The sequence below is a fragment of the Mus caroli genome, unplaced genomic scaffold (assembly GCF_978045245.1).
Source record: "Mus caroli unplaced genomic scaffold, Mus_caroli_1 scaffold_2, whole genome shotgun sequence".
Lineage (NCBI taxonomy): Eukaryota > Metazoa > Chordata > Mammalia > Rodentia > Muridae > Mus > Mus caroli.
Genome location: NW_028227257.1, coordinates 49,906,032 through 49,931,034, shown reverse-complemented (window position 1 = coordinate 49,931,034; position 25,003 = coordinate 49,906,032). Strand labels below are relative to the sequence as shown.

Below are 25,003 nucleotides of genomic sequence, written 5' to 3'. Positions count from 1 at the left end.
TATGCAGATTTTTAGAGATTTTTATACTCATTGCCAAATTGCCCTCTGCAAAGGCTGTGCCACCTTAAATCCTCCCCACTGCCAGTAGCAGTTGCTTTCATACTGAACATGACCAAGGCCCCCAGCCTAGACTTTAATCTCTGTTTAGCAGGCAGAATCCATCATGGTTTCTCTTTACCATTTTTTTTTTAAATCCTAATGTAGGCATGAGAAATCCCCTTTTGAATCAGGGTTATTCGAGAGACTTTTAATTTTGTTTTTTTAAAGATTTATTTTTTATTTATATGAGTACACTGTTGCTGTCAGACACACCAGAAGCGGGCATCAGATCCCATTACAGACAGTTGTGAGCCACCATGTAGTTGCTGGGAATTGAACTCAGGACCTCTGGAAGAGCAGTTGGTGCTCTTAACGTCTGAGCCATCTCTCCAGCCCCATTTTAATCTTCTTTTAATAGCAGTGAGGTTAAAACTAGAATCATATGTTCAGTCACCATGCTTAGGAAAGCTGCCACTCTTTTTTGGCATATTCTTCTTTTTTATTTTTCCTCTTATTAATCTGTAAGTATCTTATAACTGTAATATGGTTAAGTTTCTGTCCAGCATACATGTTGTATCTATTTTCTACTTTATTGGTTTTTCATCATCTTTTTTTTTTTCTCTCCCATTTGCAGACATAATTCATGTGATCTGCAGATCTCGCTTTAAGAATGCTCATTCCTCCTCTCTTATAGCCGTTCTCCTAGTAAACTTATCCACTGAATGATTCCCTTTCAGATATCAGCGAGGGTGCAGTTAAAACATTCCATTCGATTCTTCTAAAAAAAATTTCTATTTGTCTGCCAGAAGTTCCTCTCTTTTTGTTCTCTGCGAATATATCCCCTGTATGCCATTAATTCTGGCTAGCGTAGCTTCTTTAAAGCCCTTGCCTGACAACCTCAAGTCCTGATAGTCTTTTCTCTTGAGGCTGAATTACTGTCATGGCTGGTCCTCTGTGTGCTAAGTTCCTTTGGCTTATACCCCAGGCATGCTGAACGGCTGTTATCCTCTTACTGTGTGCCAGCAAAACCCTAGATGGACAAAACCTGCAAACTGCCTCCCTACAGTGGGAGCAGCTCACCTCCATCATTTTTGTCACAATACTTGATTTGTCTCATGCATGTATAGTTCAAGGGTCACCAGACAGGAGTCGAATTTGGGGTTCCTCTCCCTTGATTCTGACTTTTCAGAGCAGCCTCTTTACTCTCTGCAGTCGGCCCAAGCTCTGTTTCCTGTGTCTCTGAGCCTCAGGTAACAGTCCTGGGAGGATTTCAGGGAGATGACACCCACCAGGACTAACAGAATCTCTGGCACAGGGAGCATCTTCAGGGAGCATCTGAGAGCTGCATTTGGTCAGAGAAATGATGTTGTCCTTCACTTGTTATGTGGCCTTCTGTCTGCAGGAATTTTCACGTCTGGAATGAAGGCTGGTTCGTGCGGACTGACCTAGGCCCCGCATACAATGGATGGCAGGTCCTGGATGCCACCCCCCAGGAGAGAAGCCAAGGTAACCCCGCTGGAGCTGCTCTGATCTTGCCCAAAACCCTCTCTAGCTCCACAGTGTACAATAGCATGAAGATTTTTTTTTCCTTATTTTGTGTCATTTGAATGAATCCCTCCTCTGTAGCCCCTCAGGCTGTTGTTACCACTGAAGAGCCCTAGCATATGTCAGGCAACAGAGAAAAGATACTCTCCCTTGCCAATAATTACTTCCTATCTTTGCCTCCAGCAGAAGCCCTGGAGTCAGTCCTGTTATTCTTTCTCTGTCAGGCCCACGGCAATGGCTGCCGCTGCTTCTGCTCCCTCCTTGTGAGCCTTCTGACAGGCGAGGCTCCCTTCAGATGGGTCGCCTTGCTTCTGCTCAGTCCTGGGTCTTTACTTTTGGTGAAGGTTGGGGTTAAAAACTCTGAGGAGGAAGGATCCCACGGATTAGATGTTCAGGAAAGATTTCTAGAGATAGAAAGTCAGTACACCTCTGGGCTAGAGTGATTTCAGAGGCAGAAAGGCAGCACCTTAGAGAAAGACCAGACTGACCTCAGTGGTTCTGCCCAGCTGAGACATGCAAGTCTTAAGTGGAGCTGGACCAGGGACTTGGTACAGAATGATGGTGATGGGTATCTGCTCTGTGCCAGACCAATGGGTCACAGTTAGAGCTGAGGTCTGGCTGGAGTAAAGGCAGAGGAGTGCTATGTTGTCATATCAGTATGCCCCCAGAGTCAGATCCTAGCCAGGCTGGAGTGGATGGCTTTAGCTGTGGTTTGCATGCATCTAAACTCTACATTCTGGCCATCAGGTGTGTTCCAGTGCGGTCCAGCTTCTGTTAATGCAATCAAAGCCGGTGATGTGGACCAGAATTTTGACATGGTCTTCATCTTCGCGGAGGTTAATGCAGATCGCATCACTTGGATCTATAATAATAGAAATAACACCCAGAAGCAGAATTCTGTGGACACTCACTCCATTGGCAAATACATCAGCACCAAGGCAGTGGGCAGCAACTCTCGCATGGATGTCACAGACAAGTACAAGCATCCAGAAGGTAGGATGGGTGCTGATGGAGCAATGCCACATGGGGGGCTTGGTGATGGGTGGACAGCTCTGAGAGTGACAAGAAAAAGAGCCTTTCCCCGGTACTCCGACATCCCAGCTAGTTGTACAGAAATGGCAGGATGTCTCAAGTGCTCAACTGTTGCTTTCCATGGGGACAGAAGCATTAAGGACGGCTATAATACCTGGGGGAGTTAACGTCAGAGCACAGACAAGGGTAAACCCAGTCCACCTCCAGATATGTCCTTTCTCAATTGTCAACTGAACTGATGTTTCTATGATTGGGCATCACAAGGAGAGGTCCGGTCCTCAAGGGCTTTGGGACACATTTCTCTATCAAGTCTCTAGTCTCCAAGAACATAGACAGAGAATGCCATCTCAGTAAAGAAACAAACTCAGGGATGTGAGCTTGTGCCATCTGCATGCATGGCCCCCACCCACTCAGGAGCCCTGGGGTATGATTCCTAGAGGAGTCTAATGAAATCTCCATCATCTGTACTGCTGCCATCCTCCTACGGTAACCTAGGAAGGCCATGGTCACACCATGTTGCTATGGGAACCAGCAGCATAGCCGTTCTCAAGGATGGCAAAAGCTCTCCATTTGGAGGTGTGGTTCCGCCTTAAAAACAGCCCAGAGTAATTTAGCAGTTGCTCTAGCAGGCCATGGCTACTCTCCAATGGACTCATACTTTGCTCTTTCTAAAATACTTGGGGAAAGTTGACTCGAGACTCAAATGACCCTCACAGTCAGTTTCTAGGAAGTGGTAGAGGGAAGGGTGAAAGAAAAGTGCGCTTCTAAAAATCAGACCGAATCTCCGACAACTGCTGGCTATTGGTGTTAGTCAGTGTTCACAGGAGAAAACTGTCTCTTGAAGGTGGAGTCTAACTCTGAGACCAGAGGTGTCCACTCTAGGTACCACTGGATGGCCACTTTGTGGTCTGTAAACACTGTTGAAATTCTCTGAAATAGAAATACACTTGTTTGAGAATGGTAGAGCATTGGAATGGGATCATGCCTGCTGTAATAAATGATCTGACAACTTTCACAGTCTGAGTGCCTACTCCAGGTGCCCTGTAGATAAATCTCAGCAGATGGTGTCACTGGAGAGGCAGGTGCCAGGCTGGTAATTTCAATAGCATGGTGTAAGACAAGCATGGGGAACAGGAAACAAATAATCCAGGACAGAAGGCGACTCTCAGTCCTACCTACCACTTATAGCAGGCTTTGTATTATCTCTGATTTTCTTGTTTCCCCGGCCAACCAAACAAGAATAGCAGTGTCTCTCTTGGGTTGGATTCCAATACAAAAATGCACACAGAGTAGAGTGTTTGGCACACAGTAAGGACTTAATGACTAGGATGGTGGGCTCCATCCATTTGGATACCTTCCCTTACCTTCCCTGGAATAACACCTTCCCGCAGATTATTTTGTTCATGTACTGCTGCTCTCCTGGCTGTATGAGCCTGTGACTTTCCCCACTACTCTCACATATTGATCCTGTGACTCTGAAGTCCTAGAAACCTTCTAAGCAATGGAGGGAAGCCTAGTAGGAAGCTCCCTCCGGGACTCCAGGCAGGACCTCTGCTCATGCGTGACAGCAGGATGGAACAGCTATCTGATGTTACCTACATCTTCTTGCCTAATAATGCCAGTTGGTCTCAGAGAGCCCCGGGCAGGAAAAGCCCATAAAAATGGGTTGCTAAGCATTTGCACAATAGCAATACTGCGGTGAGAAAACAGCAGCAGGAAGCATAGTCTTGAGTAAGCTCAGCAGGTGACCTATATAGGCTCTGGAACCTCCTTGTGCAAACGCCTGCTTCGGGGATTCACGCAAAGAGGCTCAGAGGCTCAGTAGAGCCTTCAGCTTTGGGTGTGGACTGACAGCTCAGCTAGAGGATGGAAGGGCATTCAGAGGAACCTGACCCTCCGGGAGCTCTCAAGCCGGGTAATCTAGCCTCTTGCTTTCAGCAGGGTGGGTACAAGGGAGGAGCCTTAGACCAGGCTCCAGATCTCTGGAGATGAGTCCCTCCCTTTCTTCATCCAAATCCCAGAGGAGCCCAAACCAGTAGCTTCCCTTCGATTGCATGCGCCTCTGAAGTCCCTGCCAGGGAATTTACATAATTCATGGAAAGGATTCACTGACTTGGAGAGTACTTATCTTAAGCCTTCTGGTTTACTTTGAAACTTTCACAAGTTGGTTTTGGGAAAGCCTAAGGATCCATACATGCCAACATGGTCACTCTTCTGCCCTCTTGGGAGGCCAAGACCTTCTGCTGTATGGTACATGTGTCTGTGGGTCAAGGCCAGGAGCAGCCGGTGAGCTGCTTAGTCAGCCTGAGCTTGGAGTTGTTTGCTCTCCCAGTGTGCCGTGAGCCTTTAGGGTGTCGCCAGTGCTGTCCTCTCACTACTTCTGCTGCCATAGTCAGCAGCACCTATAGAGTCAGGGAATGCACCTATAGAGTCAGGGAATGCACCTATAGAGTCAGGGAATGCACCTATAGAGTCAGGGAATGCACCTATAGAGTCAGGGAATGCACCTATAGAGTCAGGGAATGCACCTATAGAGTCAGGGAATGCACCCTTTGTTTGAGCCCTTGCGGTTTTTGAGACTCCAAACATCTCAGCAATTCAAACTAGCCATGACTTAGAACCTCACCAGCCTCAGGATGTTCTTGCTGACTTGCACAGACAAAAGTGTCACTTGCTGACTCTCAAAGTGCCTCTAGACACAAGCCTGGGGAACGTGGGGAAGGGATTTGGAGCTCTTCCTCCTGAGTCTGGCTTTGCTTATGGATTCATTCTCAATCCTCTCCATTCAGTTTTGTTGTCTGCTTTTAAATGATCGGTTTGTTCTTCAAGTCTCAGGAAAAGACCTTCCAGTCAAAGAAAGAGAAAGGAAGTGAGAAAGAGATGGAAGGAAGGAGGGAGGGAGATAGAAAATGAAAAAAAAAAAAACTAACTTAAAACAAGGAAATAATGAAGCCCCATAGTAATGTTTGCAGAAACTGACCTAGCTTTCTCAGTGGCTTCCCAAGAGTATATAGACTAGACTGAAAAGGGACCACAGCCCAGCTGGCCTGGAAGCCTTATACTAAGAAGGGTTAATGGAGACCTGACAAGATTAGACCCTTGCTGGGAGCATTTTGGACAGGTAGAAGTGGTGTCAATGTTAGATCCAGGCCACTTTCCAGGCGGGTCACACTGTCCATTGTCTGAATTGCAGCTATATCTCTGAGGTACCCTTGTTTAGTTTTTGTTTCTCTCGCCAATGCACAGGTTCCAGTGATGAAAGACAAGTGCACCAAAAGGCTTTGGACAAACTCAAACCTAATGCATCTTTCGGCGCAACGTCTTCGAGGAATCCAGAAGGGGAAGACAAGGAGCCCAGCATTTCTGGGAAGTTCAAGGTCACAGGGGTACTGGCAGTAGGCAAAGAAGTCAGTCTGTCCCTGATGCTCAAAAACATGACTAGTGACAGGAAGGCGGTGACGATGAACATGACAGCCTGGACCATCGTCTACAACGGTACCCTTGTCCACGAAGTGTGGAAAGACTCGGCCACAATATCCTTGGATCCCGAAGAAGGTAACGGACTCATCCTGTAGTTGGTGGGACTCAATCAATCTAGGGCCCCAAAGAGTTGCTCACTGATGGGGTCCTGCTGCTTCCCATGAGTCGGTTGACTGTGGACAGAGTAGTGAACAGCCTCCATGGGTAAAGCCTTAGTTCTGATGTTCTGGAAGTTGCTGTCTTGTGAGCAAGGACAGTCACTGTGGTGTTAACTCCATGTTTGTTGTGCCCTGGCAAAGGAAGAAGGGAGGCTTCAGCAGTTCATAGCCACATCACAGTGTCCTGTACGGGTTTATGCCACCCTGCATGATTTTCAGAGTGAATGTAACCTCATCTGACCTTCTTTAAAAAGGGGTGATTTCAAGCCTCATGTTATAGACTTGAACAGAAGGCTTCAGATACTTGTGACTCGCTTGTGCCATGGTGATTAAGGGCCAGTGCTGAGGTGTTGGTCCTTGGTGTCCTGATGTCAAGCCCAGTGTCACCTCCTATTTGCTAGGCTTTGTAGCTGTTTTCCTGTTCTCACTGCCCCCCTGCCCCAGTTCTGTTGTAGGTTTGACCTTGGGTGGTCTTTACAAGATCCCAGAGTCTTAAATCCTTGCCCCATGTTGCCCTTCCAGGCTCTGGGTGCAATTTTTCCTGATGACAGTGACAGGTTTTCTTGGAGAGCTAAGCATTTGGGAGGTTCAGTGACTTGTTGCTCCAGGGCAGCAGAGATGGGAAGGGAACCAGGCAGAACAGAGGGAGACTGATTCTGTGGGATTAGAATGTAGGTGTGTGCCGGCATTGGCAAAATCCTGGAGCTGTCATGAAAAGTTTGGGCTGACAAAGCAGATTGGCAAGGGTGGGGTGACTATTTGCTTCACATCAAGAATTAATAGAAACTGGTTAATTATATAGCCTGTCCTGAAAGAATTCCAAGAAAAATTGAGCTGTGTTACCTCTGCTAAGAGCCAGAAGAGGCAGCATCCCTTCCAGCAGAAATGTCAGTGTCAGAAGCAACTGTTGGTGTTATTTACCTCTGACACCTAAAAAATTAAAAAAAAAAAAAAAAAAAAAGAGCCCAGGGACTCCCAGATGCTAGGCAAGAAGGCTACAAAGGTACATCTCTAGCATAGGACTACCTATTTCTGTAGACCAAAAATATCCCATATGAAGGGGGGAAACATTTTAACCCTCTGTTAAAAAAACAAAACAGAACAAACAAAAACCCCAGCAGACTGGAAGGCAAAGCAGGAGGAGTGGGCGTTGTAGCCTGACGCTCAGGTGCTTCCTGGATAAATGTGAGTGAGTCTTATTCCCTTTCTGAGCTTCAGAGTCAGACCATTGAGGAGGCTGGATCAACTGATTTGAGAACTCCTTCTCCATATTAGGGACTGCTGTAGCCAATCCCCTCCGTAGAAGCAGAGGGAACCTTCTCCCAACTGTCTTCCCCCTCAAGGCCATGGAGCACAGCTGGGGAAGGAAAGCGATGCCCAAGACCATCTGAAGAGGGAAAGCCCCACGATCTGCCGTGTTGGAAGGTTTTTGCGGGGTGAAAGCATAGCTCGCTGATAGAGTATGTGCTTAGTGTGCACAAGGCCCTGAATTCTATCTCCAGCACCACGGAGGGAATCTTTGAGGCCTAAAGAGAAGCCAGAGGAGGAAATCTCATTAAGGGAAAACCCACAAGTCAGAAGTATGGTGGAAACAAGCCTGATATGTATAGACCCATGAAGAAGTGCAGGGTGTCTTTAAGGAGGAGGTGCCTTTTGCACAGTTGTGACAGGGCCAAGTTGAGGGTCTGAACTTTATCCCCGAGGCAGTAAGACATCATGGAAGGCTTTTGTGGGGAAGCACAGGAGGAGAGACATGATTTAGAAAACCTTGTGTGGTCCTCAAAGCTTTGCCTTCCTAGAGTATGAACAGCTCTGAAGCAGGAGTGCCCAGGGGGAGGAAGCCAAGGACACTGTCACTCTAGGATCACAGCTTATTAGATGACTGAGAGAACTGAAGCATTTAGCCAATGCCTCTGCCTCCCTGCCTAGTCATTACTGTGTTGCCACCCAGATTGCCACTGCCATTGGGCAATAGGTTAGCATCCTTCTTCCCTGTCTCTTACAAGGACACTCGCCCTCTGACATTTCCCAGGCATGGGAGGACAATAGGTTAGCATCCTTCCCTGTCTCTTACAAAGACACTCACCCTCTGACACTTCCCAGGCCTGGGAGGGGCAGCTAGCTGCACTCAGCTCTTCAAGTCCCTCTATTTTGGATGCAAGCTTACATGCTTGCATCCTGGAACCTCCTTGTCCCTTACTCTGCCCCTTCCCACCTCCCGATTAAAAAAAAAAAAATCCAAACCCAAACCAACAAAACCACAAACTCAACAAACTGCACAAAACCTGAGTGCTGAAAGCTTTAAAAACAATAGGCAACATACAGAGCCTCCTGCCAGCTCAGCCCACCTCGACTCCGTTCTAGAAAGGATCCCAGAGCTCAGCTCCATGCTCAGTCCACCCACTACCCGCTTCTCCCTCCAGAAATACAGTATCCTGTGAAGATCGAATACTCTCAGTATGAGAGATACCTGAAGGCAGACAACATGATCCGGATCACAGCCGTTTGCAAGGTGCCCGATGAGGCTGAGGTGGTTGTGGAACGGGATGTCATCCTGGATAATCCTGCTTTGACCCTGGAGGTAAGAGGATGGGAAGGGCGCCTCCCTGGTCCCAAGAGCCCCACTAGCCACGAAGAAGTGAACAGAAAAGGCAGGTTTTTTTCCCTAGGGATGTACATAAGAGCCTCATGGATCTGGTCACACTTTGTCTACTGTACCTGTATATAGTGCTTGCTTCTTCCTATATAATCCCACTGCTGGCTTCCTGAGTCCCCATGGTACAGGATCCAGGTAGTGGTGTCTACCGTGATCCCACCTCTCTTAAGCTGCCCCTAGTTTCTAGGGTTTCTGATGTCAGGAAAGGGGCCCCAGGGTGTTCACTGTGATAGAGGGTCCCATTTCCCATGCTTTGCTGTCCTGTTTAGTCCACTGTGCTTCAGGACAGGGGTGGTCCCACCTCAGGACTAAACAGTCACTATGGGGTAGTAATTCCAGCCTTGAGACTTACTCCTAATGAGACTTGGCCTTGTGTCTGGGCTCCAGGATTTGTCAGCCTGGAAAGTGAGCAAGCCCTTTAGCTAAGCCTGTTGCTTCAGCTCTCTCAGGAATGAGGAGCTGCTTTCCTTGCAGGGTGTCACTTCCTCAGGGTAGCCACGCTTGGCAGATCTTCACAGATCAGGCCTGGTCATTCTAAATGTTTGTCCCATTGAACGCACACCTTTGTATAACAATTTGTGCCCCTGTCTGATAGTCAGTGTTAATGCTTTTCTGGGGTCATCTCACCACATAAACCTCATCAAACAGAAACAGCATCCTCCACGGGTCATGGTTCCAGCTGAGCTTGTGGCTCTGGGCTGCCACCCCTCCTTTCCCAGAGGGAAGCTGTTGTCAGTTCCTGGGTGGCTCCTGCATGGTGCTTGTGCACGGTGCTTCTGCCTGGTGCAGCCTCTTTTGCTTCACAAGGAGTTTCCAAGAAGCTCTCCCTGTCCGTCTCTGCAAGATGTTGGACTGCTGGGTATTTTCTCCAACTCCCAAAGCTAGGTGACAGCAATACTTGGTGGTGAGCAGCTCAGCTATAAAAAATATTTTGTCCTAAAAGGATGAACATTTAAATTAAGTTAGTTTCCCCCCATTTTACTCCCTAATCCTCAAACATCCTTACATAGTCATCTTTTATTCATACATTCCTATTCAATTTTTAGATTTCTGTATAACATCTGATTTATCTTTAAAGACACTCTAACATCTTTATCACTGATGCTGTCATACTAAACTTCCTTGAATCTTTATAAGATATACCCAACTTAGCTGAGCGGTGGTGGCGCACGCCTTTAATCCCAGCACTTGGGAGGCAGAGGCAGGCGGATTTCTGAGTTCGAGGCCAGCCTGGTCTACAAAGTGAGTTCCAGGACAGCCAAGGCTATACAGAGAAACCCTGTCTCGGAAAATCAAAAAAAAAAAAAAAAAAAGAAAAGAAAGAAAGAAAGATACACCCAACTTTCCCTCTCTCAAACACACCCTCCCCTGATGTCGAGATTCTAGAAAACAGAGACATTTTTGACCACTAAGTCAATGTGTGGTTCACCCAGAGCAGTGTCAGAAGTTCAAACTCATGAAGGGAATCTATAGAAAATGATAATGTTCTAGGTAAAATTCTCTTATCTCATTTAACTGTCTCATCAGTCCCATCCCACTATCTTATCTACTGATTAGTAGTTAACATGGGCTAACCTGGGGACCTTTTCCAAAGGGGTGAGACTTCCAAATTGATGACTAGTACTCCATATCCAGTCTGCTGCTTGCACTTATAGACCCAAGTTAATATATAACCATAAAGAAATAGACACTTGAAAATATAAATGAGTGTGTTTCTAGACTTGGTTAATAAACAGCAACAAAGATAATTAAATATACAGATGTAGACATTTAACACCAGCAGCACTATTTATATAGTCTTGTCGCATACCAACAGCACAAAACTATGCTCTTGTCTTCTAATTATTTAATGTACTTTGAATTCCAAGGGAGAGAAGAAGTAATCACAATGTGTAATGTGCTTCACTTATTCAGAGTGTACTGTGATATACTGTGTACTGATATATTGCAATGTCTGTCAAAAAATTGTCTAGACTTTAGGACCAGGCAGGCTCTTTTGTTTCCCAGTGTGTGAGTTTCCCAAGCTGTCAAATTGGTCTGAACTTGCTCTTTTACACCATACAGTGGTAGCCATGAGCACTAACAAGAAAATCAAACAAACAAACAACTAACTAACAAACACAACAGCCTCCAGGGTTCTCAAAGGAAGAGAGAAATTTGCTAGTCATGCCATTTCAGCATCTATTTCCAAAACACTCTCTTCCCTTTCCGTGACGTCATTTGTTCCTTGCTAGACCGGGAGATAATTAATTATCCCTCCTCACCAGCTATGTCTGCCCAGATCATGGCTGATGCTTAGCAGATAAACAACAGCCTCACCTTCCAAGGTGAGTAAGTAGTTTGTGTTACTTATATGGTCCCAGATCCTGTTGTCCTTTTCTGTGACTCCAGCTGTGAGCTTGTCTCTGTATGCTCCCAGTCACAGAGAACAACACAGGTCTCTGAGCTGTCTCCCATATACAGTGTGGGGATAATGGCAATGTTTTACTACCCCACATGGAGGTTAGGATACCATCTAATACTTAGGGCTGAATGAAGTAGCCATCTTTCATTATCCTAGGCGCATCTCTCTCTCTCACCCTATCATCACGCTCAGCTCTCACAGGGGAGCAGGCAGGGGCCACATACCTAGTATCTTAACTCATGGTCACTCCCTCCAGGTGCTGGACCAGGCTCATGTGCGGAAGCCCGTGAACGTGCAGATGCTTTTCTCCAACCCCCTGGACCAGCCGGTGAATAACTGTGTGCTGCTGGTGGAGGGTAGCGGCCTGCTGCGTGGCAGCCTCAAGATTGAGTAAGTCCTGGGCCCAAGAACCTCTGTGGGGGTGGACAAGAGTCGAGCAGGAGGGCCTACCCAGAGCCTTTAGGTAGTAGACAGACAGAGTACCCTCTGGCCTTGCAGCTTCATTCTTTGTGAGCCTTGGTACTCAAGAATCTGCATTCGGTTTGGAGTTCATCAAACTTGAAGTCTTCATTGCCAAGTGCTAAAATCTGATCTCCAGGGCTTGGCATATTTGGGAGACCATAAGACTACCTGTCCCTCCCTAGCTGGCTGTCACAGAGTCAAAGGGAACCAGCTCACCCTGAGAGGCAGCTAGAGGGTGCTGAAGAAATAGTGGCGTTTGCCTGACTCCACTAGAACAGGACTTGGAGTCCTCTAGGGCCCATGTAGCCTGAGCCCTTGGGATTTCACGTCAACACTAATCTCTGTCCCTTCCCTACCAGTGTGCCATCCCTGCGCCCCAAGGAGAGGTCCCGCATCCGATTTGAGATTTTTCCCACTCGGAGTGGCACCAAGCAACTGCTCGCTGACTTTTCCTGCAATAAATTCCCTGCTATCAAGGCCATGCTGCCCATTGATGTCTCCGAGTGACCGACCCAGCAGCACTCCCACAGACCTCGGTGACACAGACCAGACAGCGCTCTCTTGTGGAGTGAAACTGTTGCCTATTCTGTCCAGCCTGAGAAGCCCTCCATGTCCCCAAGGCTGCCAGACATGGACTTCTAGCAAGCCCTCCACCCTCCCCCCCATCCAACTCCCCACCCCCCCACCCCTCACTTCAAGCTAGGCCAGGTCCCCCCTGGTCTGGGACTTGATCAGTTTTGCACATTTCCTGATTGCTTCCCTTGGAGACGTCCTGTTACGTGAACCCTTGACCCCGCTGATCCCTTATAGCCGGCAATGCTGCGGACAGAGAAGCACCAGAGCTCAACACAAATTGGGAAGAAGGCAGCCTGGACTGCTTGCTGATCCCAGTCTGCAAAATGGATACCCTGTTCCTCCCTCAGCCTCTATGGAAGCCAGGGAGTAGTCACATACCACATCACTCGCACCCTTACAGTCAAAATAAATGCCAAACAAGTGCAATCATACACCACCAGTTCCAACCGGCTGCTTTGCCTGAGGGTGAGGGGCTGGGTTCACCTCCTCTAGAGAAGGCCCAGATTCAGGAAGGCCTTGTCCATTGGCACAGATGTCCACAGGAAATGTGTTAGCTCTTTGCGGCTTCAAGGGCAAAATTGGGGAACCACTGCCAGCTGGTTCTAGAAAACTTTCCCATAATGCCCCAAGTGAAATGAGGCTGTCACGGCAGGCTCTGAGCCAGTAGTTCTCAACCTGTGGGTCCCGACCCCTTTAGGGGTTGAGTGACCTTTTCAAAGAGATTGCCTACGACCATCAGAAAATGCAGATATTTACATTATCATTCGTAACAGTAGCAAAATTACAGTTACGAAGTAGCAACGAAAATAATTTGTGGTTGGGGGTCACCACAACATGAGGAACTGTATTAAAGGGCCACAGCATTAGGAAGTTTGAGAACCTCTGCCCTAATCACTGTGTGTGCTTAGGAAACTCTTTGGGACCTTTGTGCAGGTCTCAGAAAGAGAAAGAACTTCCAAGTATTTTTCAGGACACTTAAGGCAAAGTGGGCTCTGCCCACACAGGGCTGTTCTCTGCTGTGTTGGTCCATTTTCTGTGGCCCTACCGAAATATCTGGGGCTGGACCATGTCCAAAGAAGGGGGCTGTTTCACTCACAAATTGGAGGGATGAAAGTTGAAACATGATGACAGTGGCTCTAATACGAACATCATGGCAGTTGGTAGACATATATACAAGAGGAAAGAGTTACGTGGCAAGAAAGGAAGTCAGAAAGTAAGGTAGGGCCACTGCTGTTATGTCACAACAATCCATTCTCATAACATTGGGTCTCATAAGAACTGTGTATCCCTCCGGAAAGCAGCACCCATAATGGCTGCCTGGTACCCCTTTCCTGAAACTCTCCATCACCTCTTAACATAACCACACTGAGGACTTGGCTTCCAGTTCATGAGCCTTCAGACAAAACTCAAACCCCCTCAAACTATAGCACTCCCCTGGGCCAGCCTCTGCTCCCTGAAGCCAGAAGAGCCTGTGTTTGTCAGCCAGCTATAGCACTGTTGCCCTCAACAAACTCAAACAATGCCTCAGCATTTGCCTGTTGAAATAACCCCCAGCAACTGAGCACACACCTGCATTCCCAGCTCTTGGGAAGTTGTGACAAGGGGATCATGAGTTCAAAACCAGCTTGAATGAGCTATGTAGTGAGACCCTATCTCAAACAACCAAAATAGTCTCAGGCAGACTCCATTAGTTCACCCATAGATGTTCTGACCAGTCCCAATCAGGCTGTTCTGTTTCATTTTTGCAAATTTCAGGAACTATTCCAAACAGAAATTGCCACTTCACATCTGACCCAAAGCCCGCTCCCTTTATACTCAGCTCAGGCCTCCCTGGTGACTGTGAAGGAAAAGTCATCCTCGCCTTCCTTCCTTTCCTTCCTGTTGTTTGATCTGCAGAATTACAGCAAGGGGAAGTCACAAGGAAAACGACTAAAGTGACTTTCACTGGCACTGATGCCTCTCTTGTGAGCTGGTGTTTACAATTTACCCTCTGACATAGACAGCATGGCTTTGGCCCAAGAGGTTCACATGCTGGCTGCTCTGCCCTAGAAGAGTACAGAAGCACTGTATGATGGCTTCAGCTCCTGGCCCAGGAGGCTCACATCCCCTTGCCCACCAGTGAATGTGCATCGACAAGTATGCTGTGTTCACCAGCCTTTCCCTTCCCACCAGTCAAGCTGCTCCCGCATCCCACTTCCCATGGGGGAAGGCAGCACCTGCATCTGTATCCACATTTGCTCCCAACACCAAACTTTCCCCAGAACTCCTACCTAGCCCTGACTCTGGTGGCTGAGGGCAGCTGGCCCTAAGTCTCTACTGCAGAGAGGTCCCAAGCTAGGGAAGAAAAGATTATAACTCTGTTTGCAACCTCACAGTTCTGTCCCTTTCTCTTTTGGTGACTCCTGGGGCCTGCCATTCACCTTGAGTTGGGGATAAGGACATTCATTCTGCCTCAGAGACTCTGCCTCAGCCTCCAGTGAAGGCTGAAGTAAAATAGACTCATTAGAGCTCTGGCTTCTGATAGGAAAATTCAGAGCTCCCAAGCACTTCCCATCCACAGGAGGCTGGTCTAGGCTGAGTCCTCCAGCGCAGGGTGATCTGAGTTGTCCAGTTACTCACTCTGAGCCAGACTCTGTACTGTTCAGGGTTCAGAGCTATCAAAACCAATACAAGAGTATTGATTGTCTTTGGCTTTCCACCCTCAAGGAAAAGACAGAGCATTTAAAAAAATTCTATGCCACGTGTCTATCCAACCCGGGCACAGGTCTTGAGAAAGAAATCGAATAAACTTCTCACCATACTTAAGTTCTGGACTATTTTAAGAACAAAGTACACTGAAGAGATGGACCTGTGGCCAAGAGTAATGACTGCCCGGCTACCTGGGTTTGATTTCCAACCACAACATGGCAGCTCATAACCATATGTAACTCCAGGTCCCGGGGATTGGATGCCCTCTTCTGGTACCTGTGGAGGTACCAGGCACATTTGTGGGGCACATACATCCAGGCAAAACATCCATACACATAAAATAAAAATAATTAGAAGAAAACAGTATGACAGATGACATTTAAAATTATACATTTTATGTCTGCTCATGTTCCCACTGGCTTGAACTTAGTAACGTTGTCACAGTTAACTACTAGGTCAGCTAGGAAGTCTGGCCATTAGCTAGGTGAACTTGCACTGAGCTAATGCCATATAGTTTCTTTCACTATGGCAAAAAAAAAAAAGGTACCCACTAGTACCCCACGATTTCATTCCCCAACACATGGGCAATGTGGGACAAGGACATGGAGGAAACCCAGAGAAACCAAGAGCACCAAGAGGAAATTGAATCCTTCACATCTAATTTTTCTTTCCAAATTACCCATCAGGCAAGTCTCTATCCCCTACCCCTGAATGGTGCAGAAAGAAGCTTCAAGCTTGCATCGGAGGAATTGACCCTTGGCCTTTCCCAAGGTCAGACCACTGATTCCCAAATTGGGGTTGCCTAAAGCTACCCTGCCAGGGTTTTTGGAAAGCATTCTCTAGCCTTGAAGACCGGATTTATTGTTTAGAGCTAAGTGGGGGTACCCAATTTCAGTTGCTAAAGAAGCAAAATGAGAACCCTTTGAGGCCAAAAGAAAAAAAAAATCAAGTATGTCCTTGAAGATATCAAAATGGGGTTAGAAGTACATTAAAATGACCAGGGTACAAAAGAGGGACAGGTAGAGACTGGTCCTGAAGACTGTGGTCGGGCCTGGCCCCTGTGAAAGGAGAAGCAGAAGGAAGGGACTCAGGACACCGCATGGCTCTAGGAAAAGCTCAGCCAGCCCCATGGGAAGCTGTGTGTAGCGAGTTCTCCCATGGAAATATTTACATGGAGCAGACTTCCTGTGCTTGGTCATGGGTTGTCCTAGAAGCCCATAACCTCAGCTCAAAAGTTGAGATATGTTCCAGAGCATCAGGAAAATATGAGGTAGCCCATTTCCATGTCTGCCATGTGGCTCCTGAAGGAAAGTCTAACCCTTTTGTAAACTCTTACAAAGCAGATCCATTTTACCTCTGTCTGTTTTAGCCAGCCAAAGGGTACACAGAAGACAGAGTATGCATGAGATATGCATTCCAGTGCACACTGTGCCCATAACACCTCTGAGAAGAAGAGTGTGCTCCATGAGAACACCTTGATTCCTTATTTTAGTTGTCAATCTTATTGCACCTCACTCTTAACATGTGAAGAGATAAGGTAACTGAGCATCCAGTGGATCCCTGCCTTTGAGGAAGTCAGAGCTTTGACATTGTATTTGCTAATCCAAAACTATCAACCTCCAGAGTTGTGTTGAAGTGAGATAATATACATTCTGATTGGTTAAAGCACTTCCCATTGAGTATCCTAGTTAAATGTCCTAGCCAATGTATTGTTATATGGGAGCTGCTCACACAGGCCAGACATTATTCTAGGAGTTAGGCATACAAAGATGAGGGATCCCAGTCCCCAACATCATGGAGAACATCCCTCAGAGAATGGTACAGAGAGCAAGCATTGTGACAATGAAGATATTCAGTTAATGGGAAAGAAAGCAGAGAAAGGGAAACAGGAGACGAAGCCATATCACCTGTAAAAACAGTGGGTATTGTCATGATAGACTCCAACACAAAGTATTAATAACACATTAAACATGAAAAGCAAAAACACCTCAATTAAACTATAGCTACTGCATGACCCTCGAGAGAGAGATTCAGTGCTTAAGAGCATGTGTTGCCCTTCTAGAGCACCCAGATTCAACTCCCAGCTCCCACACGGTGGCTCACAACCATCTGTAACTCCAGTTCCAGAGGATCCGATGCCCTTTCCCTGTATAACATGAGACTCCACATGTTTGCAGACCTACATGCAGGCAAAGCATTCAAACATAAAATTAAGAATGAATATAATTTAAATAATTTTTAAAGATAACTACTGTCAAATTGGATTTTTAAAAGCAAAATCCAACTCCATGCCCCTACAAAAAGTGAATCTGAACTATAAAGTTGATATGAATTAAATGTAAAAGGATAAAAATTATGTCTTATACAAATGGTAACTGACAGAAATCAGGAAGGGTTACACAAATATGTAAAATAGTCAAAATGTTACCAGAGACAATAATATTTTCTAATGGTAAAATATCAATACATTAAAAAAATTATAAATAACCTGTTTTCTTTGACCATGAGGACATTAGCTTATGCTAATACCAAATACACCTGCCAAGCTTCCAAATGTATGAGAAGTAACTGAAAGCCTTCAGAATAGCCAATAGATGACAGGGAAATGTAAAAGAAAACTCCTCTGTAGAGTTTTAACATCTTCACACAGCTCATTAGCGTATGTAGGATGAGTTAAAGCACAGTCTGGAAGAAATTTATAGCACTATGCTCATATATAGATAGTCCCAACTCCTATTTTTTATACTTTATTATGGTACAAAATAATACATACTCAAAACAAAACATTTTCAAACTTTGAACTTTGATCTTTTTCTAGAGTGTTGGTATATAGTGCCACCTCTCAGAATGCTTAGGTAGCATTGTGTGGCTAGGCTATGTAGCTTGGTTGATTAGGCATATTACACACATTTTAGCTGGTAACATTTTTGAGGGTAAAACTACTTAATATTTATCAGTATATGTTAGCATATATTCATACACAATAAGGTTGCATTGCATATTCGTTACTTTTGGAGATTTTTGTGTCAAAAAAGCATAACAGAAGCACTTAAGGAAAGATGTTTATTTTGACTCACAGTTCTAGGGTGAACAGTCCACCATGGTGGAGAAGTTATGACATCAGAATCATGGAGGGTGGTCACATGACATCCAATAATCAAGACACAGAACATGTGAGTTCTAGTGTTCAGTTCACTTTCTTCTTTTGATTCTGTCTGAGGCCCTCAGCCATGGACCCACATTCAGAATAGGTCTTCCCATATCATCTAGGTAAGCCCCCACAGGTCTACCCTGAGGCTTGCTTCTTCAGTGGTTATTTGTGGACCAAGACCAATCCAAGGCTTTCTTGGAGACCCTGATGAATGGACAGGGGGAAAGCTAGCTCTGCGTCCTTCCCCAGGAGCAGTCCAGGCTGAGGCTGGGACAGAGCCTCAAAGGATAACAGCTCCTGAGAACCCAGGTTTCCCCTCTGAAGGCTGTGGTTGTTGGTCCTAAGGTAGGTGTGTCTGCGATAACCTGTGTTCTCTTTGTCAAAATCAATTGATTAACTTTATTTTGGTCACATTATCCCTGAAAACATACATATATGAGATGCTGTATTTCTTAATAATATTCTTTGGCATACTCTGTCAGCATATGCAGGATTTCCTGATGCCGAGTTTTCTATCATTTTTGTCTTCTCATCTTCTGGCTCAGCCCCTTAGGACCCTGTTACTGGAGAACAACCCCCTGGCCCAGGTCAGTTCTAGCTTTTGTCCAGGTGACAGTATCAACGATTGAACACCATGAGTTTCATACATGCATACACTGTATTGTGATCATGTCCAACCCCTGTCACTCATACTGATTCCTTCTCTCTCCCAATTAGTTCCTCTTCTGCCTTCATGGATTTTTGTTGTTCTTGATGATGACCAAACAGGTCTCCTTAGAGCTACTTATAGGAGCAGGAGTACCTCACACGGTTGTACACCGCAGACAAAATGAACCCATGAAATGTGTTCTTCAGCTCCAGTGCCCCTTCTTCTGGTAAGCTACGTAGCTGTTCCTTCTCCAAGCACATGCACATGCATATACATGCATGTGCACACACATGCATATGTATGTACACACACACATACACACACACACACACACAAAGGACCAAAAAGTAAATGAAATTGCGAATAATGAGTGTGGTGAAATGACTACTAGACAAGGCTGGAAAGAGTGTCATATATAACTCTCTGCTAATTACTGCTCCAAGTATTCTATAGATGTTTATTTAACCCTTGCAACAGTCCTTAAGGAAAGTGTTGCTATTATTTCAATTATACAAATGAGGCATGTGACGAGAGTTTCTAGGTCAGGGGCTTCTCAGGTTCAAAAATGGCAGAGCTAGGGAACTTCTCCAGGTAGACTGTCTCAATCTGTGCATTATGCCTAACCACCCACACAGAGGCTACTGTGGGATCCAGTGGTGCTTTTCATTGTGGGTTTACAAGGAGTCATGGAGGTAAATAACACAGCAACACAAAGATGGGGCTGGGTGCCACTGTAGACAATTTCAGATGTCTCCTCCCAGCAAGGTCCAGCAGCTGCTACACCACTGGCAAAGGTCCCTTTTCCCAGAATTATCCTCCTCACCCTCGCCCCCTGCTCTATCTCTAGGTCAATTTCTCTATAAATCTTGATTTCACCTGAATTTTTGATCTTAGCCATTCTGACTGGTGTGAGGTGGAATCTCAAGGTTGTTTTGATTTGCATTTCCCTAATGATTATCCCGAAAGTCTCCTATACTCCCCCCCCCCGCTCTGCTCCCCTACCCACCCACTCCCACTCCCACTTCTTGGCCCTGGCTTTCCCCTATACTGGGGCATATAAAGTTTGCAATTCCAAGGGGCCTCTCTTCCCACTGACGGCCGACTAGGCCATCTTCTGCTACATATGCAGCTAGAGATACGAGCTCTGGGGGTACTGGTTAGTTCATATTGTTGTTCCACCTATAGGGTTGCAAACCCCTTCAGCTCCTTGGGTGCTTTCTCTAGCTTCTTCATCGGGGGTCCTGTGTTCCATCCTATAGATGACTATGAGCATCCACAGCATTTGAAATATAAATAAAGAAAATACCTAATAAAAAAATAAAATAAATCTTGATTTCAGTTGCTTTAGGACTCTGGTCCCAGACAGTCAGACTCAACCCAGAACCTATGCTTCATGGGGACTCATGCCATTACATTTTGTTTTGTTTTTTTCTCTCCAGGGCCTTCATCAGTGAACACATTATACAGTGGTACTAAGAAGGAAGTGGGTTTAGAGAAGCCATCCCCTTGCCTTGCCTTCCTGTTCCTTTATGAGCATAATTGGGCTTTGATGCAACCTTCTCTGTCAATAGATACTGGAGTGAATGCATAATCAGAAGTGCACAAAGCTGATTGGGTGATATCGCAGTAAAACATATATGCTAGTCAACTTTTAGTTACTACAAGCTAACCTAAGACAGAGGAAAACTGTGGGAAGCCGTTGCAGAGTGGCAGTTACAGAGTGGCAGTTGGCTACTGCTGGCCACCACACATACATAGGCAGTAAAGGTTCTTTTGCCAAGATGAGGTTTTGAGAATTAACCAAAGTTAACCAATCAGATGAGAGACAAGTTAACCAATCAGATGAGAGAGAACGCCTCTCCTAGGCCTATATAAGCAGCACCAGTTCTGGGCTTGGGGTCACTTCGCCTCTGCAATCAAGCTCTCCCAATGAACGTGTGCGGAAGTATCCTGTTGCAGCGTCATTCTTCCTGGCCAGTTGGGTGCGCGCAAGAGAAAACCACCCACCCCATGGCCAAGATACAAAGAAAATGAGAGTCTAGTAACCCACCACCCTTAAGGAGTGCCCCATTAACCTAAAAATGCCCCACCAGGTCTTTCCTTATAAAACCACCACCACCTATTACTGTCATTGGCTGAGACTAAGACTTTAATATGGACCCTCAGGGGACATTGAAGATCCAAACTATAGTAATATGATAAGTTTGGTGACATTACTTGATAACTTGTGCTGTTCTGAGTTGTGATGAAAATGGAAATTTAATACAACAACCCATCAGCCCCCTCCTCAGATAGTCCATCTTTTCTGATTTGTGCTGAATAAACCTGCATCTTCAGCACACATCAGAAGATATCATAAAGGATCAATATACTGTGGGAAGCCACATGTGCCGTTGCAGAGTGGCACAGGCTTCTGCTGGCCACCACGCATACATAGGCAGGAAAGTTCTTTGCCAAGATGAGGTTTTGAGAATTGACCAAAATTGACCAATCAGAAGAGAGAGATATTGACCAATCAGAAGAGAGAAATTGACCAATCAGAGAAGAGAGAAAGTAACCAATCAGATATAGGAATGCAAATGAGGTCCTCTCCTAGGCCTATATAAAGCAGCACCAGGGCTGGGCTGAGGGTCTTTTCGCCTCTGCAATCAAGCTCTCCCAAAAACGCGTGCAGAAGGATCCTGTTGCAGCGCGTTGTTCTTGCTGGTCGAGTCGGACGCGTGCAAGAAGTGGTGCCGAGAACCCAGGACGAAACATCTCCAGGCACGAGCGAAGACCCCCTGCTACAGGGAGGATTCAGAACTGCATCGCGGGGAAGGAGCGGTTAATAAAGGTTCCCGTAAAACAGGCTGCTGAGAAGGATCCGGCGTGGATTCAGAACTCTTCAGCTGGGGAGCGGTGTTAATAAAGTGTTCCTGCAAAACAGACTGCTGAGAAGGATTCAACTGCGTGGATTCAGAACTCTTCAGCTGAGGAACGGTGGTACCGGTAAGTATAAAGAAATTAAGGTAAGTCTCTGAGAGGTATGCTTTCTTACGCAGTAGGTGTAGGAGTACCAGGAAGGCACATCAGAAACAGAGAGAAAGGAAAAAGAAGACGCGCGTAGAAAAATAAGTAACTTAAGAAAAAAAAAAAGAGAGAAAAAGAAAGGAAGCTAAAAATAAAGATACAAAGGATAATATAAAATATAAAGATATAAAGGATAATATAAAGATACAAAGGATAATATAAAGGATAATATAAAAAATGAAGAACAAAAAATTAAGTCAATTTACCCTCCTCTCGAGGACTTTGACTAAAGAGGCAGCCTTCATCAAAGGCTTAACGATAGCTCTCAGGGAAAGAGGAGTAACTATTAGAAGCAGCCACTGTGCAGAATTCCTAGAAGAAAGAGAAAAAATGAAAATAAGCTATTTCAGAGCCCTCCTAGGGACAGAAGGAAAACAGGAGACGTCCTGCTTCCTCTCTGACTCCTATGGAGAGATTCTTAGCTCTGGTTAGGATAACTGTGTCCCTTTGAGCTGTCTATTGTCTGTTTTTGGTGCGCCAAATTGTCTATATGTTTGTCAATTCATGCTTGGATGATTGAATGATTATTGTTCTGTGTTTCATGTTGAAAAAAAAATAAAAAGCAGTCTCAGTCTGCACAGCAAAAATTGAAAAGTTAGCTGCAAGGTGGATGGGAGTCAAGTACAGCTGAAAAAGCCCTGTTGAGGGCCGATTGCAAATGGAGCTTTTAAAGGGGCAGGCAGCCTTTTGCTTGTAACAGAAAGTTAGCTTAAAATTGGAAATTCAAGTTTAGAGTTATTCTAAACAACATAAGAAAACAGGTGATATGCAAAAGTAGTGTACAAAGGGTGGAAAGAGTAGGTTTGAAAAGAGAGTACACATCTTTACAAATAAAAGGAAAAACCTTTCAAGGTATAATGGATACAGGAGCAGATAAAAGCATTATATCCAGTAATTGGTGGCCTGCTTCTTGGCCTGTTAATCAATCATCACATAGCTTACAAGGATTAGGATATGAGGCTACCCCAACTATAAGTGCAAAATCCTTACAATGGAAAGATAAAGAAGGAAGGACAGGGCTTTTTCAACCTTATGTACTCCCTTTACCTGTAAACTTATGGGGAAGAGATGTGATGTCAGCCATGAACTTTATACTGACTAATGATTATTCTCAGAAAAGCAAGGAAATGATGAAAGGAATGGGATATATACCTGGACTAGGTCTAGGAAAAAATTTACAAGGTAGAATTTCACCAGTTAAAGCCACAGTAAAAGCAGATAAGAAAGGGCTGGGTTTTTTCTAGGGGCCGCTGAGGAGCCTTTGCCCATTCCGTGGTGTACAGAGGACACGGTGTGGGTGCCTCAGTGGTCTTTATCCTCTGAGAAATTAAAAGCAGCTAAAGAATTAGTACAAGAACAATTAGACTTGGGACATGTAGAACCCACACAATCACCCTGGAACACCCCTATTTTTGTTGCAAAGAAAAAGTCAGGTAAATGGAGATTGTTACATGACCTCAGAGCCATTAATGCACAAATGCAAGTTATGGGTCCTGTACAAAGAGGACTCCCCCTACTTTCAGCTCTACCTAAGGATTGGAAAATTATAGTAGTAGATATTAAGGATTGTTTCTTTTCCATTCCATTAAACAAGAAAGATAAACCTAGATTTGCATTTACCCTACCTTCTGTTAATCATATGGAGCCTGATAAAAGGTATCAATGGCGAGTGTTACCCCAAGGAATGGCAAATAGCCCTACCATATGTCAATTATATGTAGGAAAAGCTTTACAACCAGTCAGAGATGGTTTCCTTTCCTTAAAAATTTGTCATTATATGGACGACATTGTGATTTGTGGACCTGAAGAAGAAAGTATACAGCGAGCTTATGGCTTTCTTAATGAAATTTTAAAAAATAATGGCTTGATTATTGCACCAGAAAAGGTACAGCAGTCTAATGTTAGTCAATTTTTAGGAGCCACTATTACTTTACGGTGTGTTACCCCACAAAAGATTAGTATAAGAAAAGATCATCTAAAGACATTAAATGATTTTCAAAAATTATTAGGAGATATAAATTGGATTCGACCTTATTTAAGGATCCCTACTTCGGAATTAAAACCTCTATTTCAAATTTTAGAAGGTGAATCACATATTACCTCATTGAGACAATTAACACCTGAGGCTTCTGATGTTCTTAGGAAGGTAGAAGAAGCAATCCAAACAGCACAGCTAAATCGTATAAATGAGCAAAAACCTTTTTGCCTATGCATATTACGAACCATAAACTTGCCAACTGCTGTATTATGGCAAGATGGTCCTCTAGTATGGATACATCCACATATATTCCCTAATAAGACTATAGAGCATTATCCCACCATGGTGGCAAATATGGCCCATAAAGGCATAAAAAGTTCAATTACTCACTTTGGAAAAATGCCGGATAGCATAATTGTCCCCTATACTGCTGCACAAATGCAAACATTGTGTGCGACTATAGATGAATGGGCTATTCTTAGATGCAGTTATTCTGGTTTAATTGATAATCATTATCCTAAACATCCTTTATTACATTTTCTGTTATTACATCCAGTGATATTTCCAAAGGTAACGGCTAACACTCCTATAAAGGGAGCCATTGATATTTATACAGATGGATCCAAAACAGGAATTGGAAGTTATGTGATTAATGAAAAGGCTGTAAGGTTGCAATTTACACCAGGAGCCCCTCAATTGGTAGAATGTTTGGTGGTTTTAGAAGTCTTTAAAAGATTTCTTATGCCCATAAATATTATCTCTGATTCTGTTTATGTGGTTAATGCTGTACTAATGTTAGAGACTGTTGGAAATTTTAAGCAGTCTAGTCCAGTAACTGAAACTTTAATGAAAATACAAAATTGTATTTTGATGCATGAGCATCCCTTTTATATTCAACATATTAGAGCACATACATCATTACCTGGACCTATGGTTAAGGGTAATGCAATTGCTGATTCAGCCACCAGAGATATGGTTTTCCTATCACAAAATTCTATAGAAAGTGCAAAAAATTTTCATCAACTTTATCATGTCCCTGCTTCTACATTACGACAAAAGTTTAAGCTCACACGAACAGAAGCTCGAGATATTGTCCTACAGTGTGGTAGGTGTGTA

At 44.9% G+C, this 25,003-nt stretch overlaps 1 protein-coding gene across 1 annotated transcript in view; it reads left to right on the top strand.

The window, feature by feature from the left end:
• Tgm3 (transglutaminase 3) overlaps nucleotides 1–12,387 on the top strand; it is a 36,208-nt gene extending 23,821 nt beyond the window's left edge. The window contains 8 exon segments of the mRNA XM_085828239.1: nucleotides 1,442–1,545; nucleotides 2,332–2,577; nucleotides 5,863–6,171; nucleotides 8,678–8,835; nucleotides 11,571–11,678; nucleotides 11,680–11,704; nucleotides 12,136–12,147; nucleotides 12,150–12,387. Coding sequence (XP_085684365.1) covers nucleotides 1,442–1,545; nucleotides 2,332–2,577; nucleotides 5,863–6,171; nucleotides 8,678–8,835; nucleotides 11,571–11,678; nucleotides 11,680–11,704; nucleotides 12,136–12,147; nucleotides 12,150–12,283 — 1,096 coding nt within the window. The 3' untranslated portion in view covers nucleotides 12,284–12,387.
• The last annotated feature ends 12,616 nt before the right edge of the window (nucleotides 12,388–25,003 follow it).